The following is a 7,532-nucleotide window of genomic DNA, read 5'->3' as shown; positions in this document are numbered from 1 at the left end:
CGTGGAATACAAAAAACTCAAGAGGTTACATCGAAGAAACTACTCCAAAGGAATGTAAGAAATGCAATCCCGCAAGTGATTTCATAAAAGACAAACCCCAAAGGCGTTAGCAAACGTCACCGTCGACAATGTTATACGTGGTTATCCTAACGCATCTTTCGATCTAACAAGTGTTAGAAAAAATCATCGTTCGGAGTGTCTTCGCCGGGCAACCCCCGGCGCCACTCACTTTGCTTTGTGATGCAGGCGACAACCCACGAAGTTTGTTCTCCAGAACCGTTCGAGTATTAATCCGGCTACCCGGATCTCCACAGATTACCCAGATTTTCTCCAATCGAGTAATATCAATTTTTTGCTACATCAATTATTATTATTATTATTTTCATTATTATTATCTTCAACTATATATAAAGAATCTGCCTCTTAGATATCATTTTTTTAAAACCAAAATTGTCCTTATGTGATATAGATGTTACACTTTTTTTTAATTTTTTTAATATTTCGATATTTCAAATTAAAATTTAGTCACTCGATAATTTTGACAGCTATGATATTACTCTTATTTGAATATAAATCAAATTAATTACAAAAATATTATACAAGCACGTAACGCGTGCATCATGATACACTAGTTTATAGATTCGACAAAGGCTATCCTTATTCCCTCAATCCAAATAATAAATAAAAACTTAGCACAAAATATATCACGCATGTGTGTTCTCTAATAATTCAAATCATATATAGATAACTCATAAAGTTAAATCAATATGTAATCCCAATAATCCCATCTTTGAGTAGTTCTTGTAATTCTTGAGAGGTCTTGGTCTTGTCCCCCTCTCTTGTTTTTCTTTTTTTTAGCCAATAAATGGGTAGGAGTCCGCCTAACCCCCGCCATAACAGGCGGCTTTTGGAAAAAAAATAAAAAAAGTCAATCATAGAATAAGGACGTAATAAACTACAAGTTTTGTTATTATTTTTCTTGAGTTAGAGGAGAAGTTATGTTATAATCGAGTTTTGAATTCGATATCACATTTTAAATTTAAGACAACGGTTTCAGATAAGATATAAACCTTATGCGATAACTGAAATATATTATTTTTATTTTCAACATGTAAACTAAAATCACTTATGAAAGTTTTGTGCAAAGAAGAAAAAGCGCAAGATATTTAATGGATGGGGCCAAAAAAACGTGCATTAGAAGGATGGATTGCCAACACTTTTTGGTACTTTGTTTAAGGACTGTTATTGGGCAGGCCTAATCATACACCACTGACACTGATCCCCCCACCCCAGACTCCCTGATTCTCTTTATTTTTCAAAAAATAAAAATAGCACACGATTAAAAAAAATTGCATAATTTTAATTTTTTAAGATAATTAAATCAACATAATTTTATCTCCGAATATCACCTATGATTTAATTTATATATATAGTTAAAGAAATTAAAAATTACATTACTTAACCAGAATTGGTTTCACAAATTATCAATATTACATAACTAATTTCGTTATTAGTGAAACCAGAGGCATGCAATTGGGGTCGTTTGTAAAATATAGATTATGAAATGGGCCATCTTTAATATTTTTTGTTTGGGCCAGGTCAAGAATTTTCAACGACAAAAAAATACAGAGGATAGTTAACTCCATCAGTTCTAGGTATCACAACAGTTCGTAGTAGCATTAATATTTAATGTATATCCATCAAATTAATATCACAAATTAATATTACATAGTCATATAATTTTCTACGACCATGAAATTATTGTTTGAACACCCAATATATATCAATCAAATAACAGAAATTCAAGAAAAAGTTTTAAAAGAAGGAAAAAGGAAAATTTATAGAACAGATGTAAAAAAATTCTAAAATTTACTGTATAATGTAAAATTGCACCACTACCAATAATTTCCCCATATTTTGTATCAGAAAATTTGTTATATTTCTGACATTAAAAACAAAATTAAAGTGAGCATAAACTTTACTTGTACAAAATTTTTTTGAAAGGACTTTACTTGTACAATTAGAAGCGAACGATTGAAGAAGTTGACTGCGGTTGAAACTGAAAGCATGATTGAAAACTGCTGCAATAAAAGAAGTGGGAAATATAATAAATGAAGGTGAACGTTAAAATTTAAAAATAGGTGTAACGAAATTACATTGTAACATGTTAGTTAATTTCTCTTCTCTATTATTATATTGAAAAGATATTTCTGGAATTTCACGTGTTAAGAACAAAAGTAGTTTTATAGAGCCTCTCTTACTTTATTAAATAGTAAGAGATAGTAAAAGATTCATAAATAAATAAAAAATACTAGTGTTCTAGCTCGAACAATTACTTATAAACGTTTTTAAAAATATTTTTTTTTGTACAATTTTTAAAAATTGTTTTAAGAATAAATATGTGATGAATATTACTCTGTAAAAATATTTTTCGAGTTGAAAATGTGTTCGAACAAATATTTTTAAATAAATATTTTATATTTAAAAATTTTAGAGTTGAAAAAGTGTTCGAACAAATATTTATTAAATAGTAAGAGATAGTAAAAGATTCATAAATAAATGAAAAACCCTCACGACAACTAACGAGATTTCGAACGATTGTACCGAAGCCCTATGCTGCATAACAAGAAGCATCAGAGTTCACCGTCAATGTAGCATCCGTTTGTGGTCTAAATCAAGCTATAATAAATATTAGCATCCAACTACACGCTTTGCGTGTGTGATATAATATTTAAATCCTATATATTTACATGTGTGTATATATATATATATATATATATATATATATATATATAGTTTTGCTATCCTGCTCACCCACCATGCCCACATAATGTGCCCACTATGAGGTGACACTCAACTATTGGACGCACAATTCATCACATCCAATAGTTGAGTGCCACCTCATGATGAGCACATTAGGTGGGCACGGTGAGTGGGCAAGATAGAAATTTTCAGCTGCCCAACCAATGATGTTCAACTCGTCCCCGATCACTAAAACCCGGTACCGTGTTTTATTGATGCGAAAAATAAAAAAAACAACTAAAACCCGGTACCCGAGTTTTATTGCATCGAAAACGATTTGAGCAGGAATGATTGGACAACTGAAAACTTCTTTTAACATTATTTATTTATCACTATTACAAAAGGGGTGGTTAAAAAAATAACATGGAGAAGAACTGTCAGAAAGTGCCAAGTGGGGTAGTGATATGCTGTCTTTAGTGATGACACAAATTTGTTTTTTTTTCCAAAATTGTTTTTACGGTAGATTTCAACCTAGCATATGAGTAATATCCCAATGATAGATCTAATGTCCCATGATTTGCCACGTCAACAATATATAATTAATTACGCCTATGTGTAAAAATACGAACCGTTGGATGCATGATTTGAGTATTACCCATATGCTAGGATCTCATCTACTTGTCTTTACACCATATAAATAAGTAAATTTGATTTTATTTATATATATTTCCATATTTTTCTCAACTAACCATTATAGATAAGATAAAATGACAAATAACATTTAAATTTCGTTTATATTATTTTAGAAATAAATTTTTTTTTTTGAAAAATAGAAATATAATATTTATATATAACATATAATACTAAATATATTATATTATTTTATACACACGCAGAACGTGTGCGTGTTTATCCTAATTATTATTATTTTTTGATATAGGAATAAAATAATAATGTATAATCTATACTATCTAATAAAGCATCAACCCTTTAGAGTAACTAACTTGGTAATTTAATGAATGGACAAAAAAGGAAATAATAAAATTGGTGTCCTCAAAAACAGTTTTTATAAGCCACTCAACTATTATTAAATAGTATAGATATATACTTTTAGCACATAGAATCTTATGGTTGCAAACGATTCCATTCAATTTAATATTAATAAACATTTATTGTTCGAATTCAGACTCGATAAGTTATTCGAGTTCGAATCAAGATAATATTTTTAAATTTTTTGGCTCGAGATCAGATCAAAATATTTGAATTTATTCACGAACTATTTGAACTATATATTTTCTTGAACATTAAATGTAAGAGAATGAAGGTTTAAAGCTCGAAATATCAAAAAAATCGAAATGTATATATATTAAAATATAATTATATTAATAAAATGTTAAGGTTCGTGAGTGGCTCGACATGCTCGTGAACTATCCAATAAAATTATTTTACTCGAGTCCGACTTGGAAAATAATCGAACACGTTCGAGTTTGACTTGAGTTCGATAATTTCGACTACAAATCAAATATTTATCGAGTCATCTAAAAAAATTCTCGAACCAACTCGATTCACTTATAACCTTTACATAGATAAAAACAATATCCTTATGAAATCCTAATATCTATCTTTATTATATCTTTATCTTTATATATCTTTATCTCAATTATATATTAAGTTAATGGTTGGTATATATGTTGATATGACCTGACCAACTCTACTTTTTTTAAAAATTTGATGATTATTTAATTACAATAATGCAATTTTTCCATTTTTTTGCACTTTGGTGGATCATTATTTATGAAAATACCATTTTGTATTTTTTTCAGCATTTTTTGTTCGATTAAAAATGAAATATAAAAACAAACAACGCGTACATATAAGTCGTAGCTAGTACTATATAATAATTTCACGTCCTATAATAACTGTTAATGATAGTCAAATTATATCAAATTTTTTTCTCGTTTTACACCAAAATTGTCAAGACATCTCTTCTTTTAAGTTGTATCTCAAATTTCTAAATTATCTCACTTTTTTTCCTATTTTCTATAACATCTTTATTCATTATTCGTATTTTCCTCCAAATTCCTCATCAAATTTAATCAATTATCAGTTCTTTCTAAATTATACATAAAAATAAAATTTTCATGGAATAAAAATAAAATAAAATTATCACTTCATTATATAAATTATGATATTTTTTCACACGAATAACATATTACATATATATGTACATGGTTCACTACTTTTAATAATTCGTGTGAGTGATATTGGATAGACTAGAGTTACATTAAAGGCACGTTTTCTAAATTAAAGACGACAGATAAAATAATCAATTAACTAATAAAACAATGTCCTAATGAGATCATAATTAGCTAGACATAAATTAATTATTGAGAGGTTATCTCTGTGTACGTATGATGATAACAACAAAACCAGTTCCTCCAATTGTGTCCATGGGTATTGGATATAGTACATAAATCATAATTTTTAATTATTTTTTTCATATATAATATATATATATATGTCCTAATAGACCACGTAAGCAAAATGGTACAAAAAACTATAAATTATTTGGCTGTGTATTAATTTAATCATGCACCATGCCACTAATCTCATCCTTATAACTGTATATATATATATATATATATATATATATATATATATATATATATATATATATATATATATTCCACATCATATGCTATAACCTGTAAATTAAACAATCCCAGAAATTAAATTCACATACAATGTTTATCTTGGTCAATATTACACTACACATACTTAAGAAGATTTTTCCTCGACAACATTAAATTTATTTGAGTAGTACTTATCAATAATGTTTTTAGATCATAGAAGCATTATTTGTGGTATGATCTATAACATAATACATATCAGGACAAATGAAAAAAAAAATCGCACTTTTATAATTAGGGTTTATTAATCGTCTTTGGACATTGTCTACTCGTCTTAATCCTACAATATTTTAAACTAGGTCTATTAATTTAACAATGAAGATAATTTCTTTAGACCAACTCGCTGAATCCAACATAGATTTTAAGATCGGGTCGAATTTCAACCCGTGAAATTTAATGGTTCGAGTAGTTTACATCCTTTAATTTCCCAAACAAGATGGAGTCATGTCGATCGGCAGCCAAACCAATGGCCTTCGAATTGCTTACGAATCATGATATTTTTTTTAAGTTTTTTTAATTATAATATATTCAGTATAATTCACAGGAAACTTCTCAAATAGTACTCATTTCAAATGTGTTTAATGCAGAACAGTGCGTGCTAAACATAAAAATTTAGGTCAAAACTGGCTTCATATACGATATATTTTTATGCGATTAAAAAATTCATAATAAGCTGATGATAATATTTGAATGTTTTTTATATATGCAGACAACTTACTTTAAATTATATAGTCCACGCCTGTCCTCTTCATGACATCAAATGATTTTTCCTCCATCCAGCGGTAGCCAATGAAGCCGTGGAATTCATAAATAACCACTGTTTAATCACTATTTCAAAACGTGAGCACTTATTATTCAATAATTATGTTAATGACAAAATTCAATAATTCAAAATTGATTAATAATTAAATATCTTTATATTATAAAACGTTTTGATCTAATCAAAACTACCTACTCACTGAACATGCATGTATATATATATTGACATTAGCTCTTTGAACTCTCAAACAAAAAAAAATAAAATCAAGAGTTTAATTTCAGTAGTACTTGTCCACTGTTCTCCTTCAATTAAAATGGCGAAAATACACCCTAAATTAGAGCAAATCACGAACAATCTTTCGGAAAAGGAAACATACACTATATGGATGAAATCCCTTATTTTTCATGGAAATGGTTGCACTATTTTCAATTCGAGAGGCGAAATCGTGTTTCGGGTCGATAATTACCAGCAAAGATGCAGCACCAAAGTGTTTCTCATGGACTCCGAAGGCCAAGTTTTGTTTTCTTTGACTAGAAAGGTAAGCATGCACGTTTCGAATACAATATATATATTGTTACTCGTGCATGTTGGGTACGTACGTGTTATAATTAGTTCGCGACATTAATATAATAACTTGGCTCAAATTTGCAGAAACTACGAATTTTCCCATGTTGGGAAGGCTTCAAATGGATTGATTCGAAGGCCGGCAAAACCGAGAGACTACCATGGTTTCAAGTTAGAAGAAATCATCGGATATTAGGCCGCGATACGTCATGCAAAGTTAGTTTCAAATGTGATGAAAAGGTTGGAAGTTGCTACAAGATTTTAGGGTTGGAAGGGAAATCTATGCTGAAGATTATAGACTTTTCAGGCCAAATTTTGGCAGAGGCAATACAAAAACAGACATCGGGAGTTGCCTTGGGAGATGATGTGTTGACATTAATGGTGGAAGCAGATGCAGATCAGTCACTTGTAATGGCTCTAATCACAGTCTATGGCTTAATCAACAACAAACTCTAGTTATATTATTATCTAAAGTTCGAAAAGAATATTGTACATGTACAGGCAACATATAAGTAACAAATTAACAACATTTTGGAAGAGGCATATAATATGGAAATTGGGAATTATATTATAGTTTGGGATCTTTTGTTTGAATTTTTGGAATTAAAGTCAACTTAATATGTGTCATGTGTGTGTAAATTGCTACAAGTGATTGGATTTGAGGTAGCTGTTGTTGCCTTCGCAATAGTACTTCTGCCTGCAGAATTAAAAAAACTACCGGGATTAAAATTTTAAATTTTGGAATCTTTTAATTTTTTTGAATCGAGTCATCCAGA

The 7,532-nt window shown here is 29.1% G+C and overlaps 1 protein-coding gene across 1 annotated transcript; it reads left to right on the top strand.

Moving 5' to 3' along the window:
• Nucleotides 1-6,497: 6,497 nt before the first annotated feature.
• Nucleotides 6,498-7,249, top strand: LOC140876263 (protein LURP-one-related 11-like). Its single transcript, XM_073280180.1, has 2 exons — nucleotides 6,498-6,730; nucleotides 6,844-7,249. The coding sequence occupies exons 1-2, from the start codon at nucleotides 6,506-6,508 to the stop codon at nucleotides 7,210-7,212; spliced, it is 594 nt and encodes a 197-aa protein (XP_073136281.1). The 5' UTR covers nucleotides 6,498-6,505; the 3' UTR covers nucleotides 7,213-7,249.
• Nucleotides 7,250-7,532: the final 283 nt, after the last annotated feature.

This window comes from Henckelia pumila, chromosome 1 (assembly GCF_033568475.1).
Source record: "Henckelia pumila isolate YLH828 chromosome 1, ASM3356847v2, whole genome shotgun sequence".
NCBI classification, from domain to species: domain Eukaryota; kingdom Viridiplantae; phylum Streptophyta; class Magnoliopsida; order Lamiales; family Gesneriaceae; genus Henckelia; species Henckelia pumila.
The sequence above is the reverse complement of the archived record's forward strand: the minus strand, read 5'-3'. Positions and strand labels throughout refer to the sequence as shown.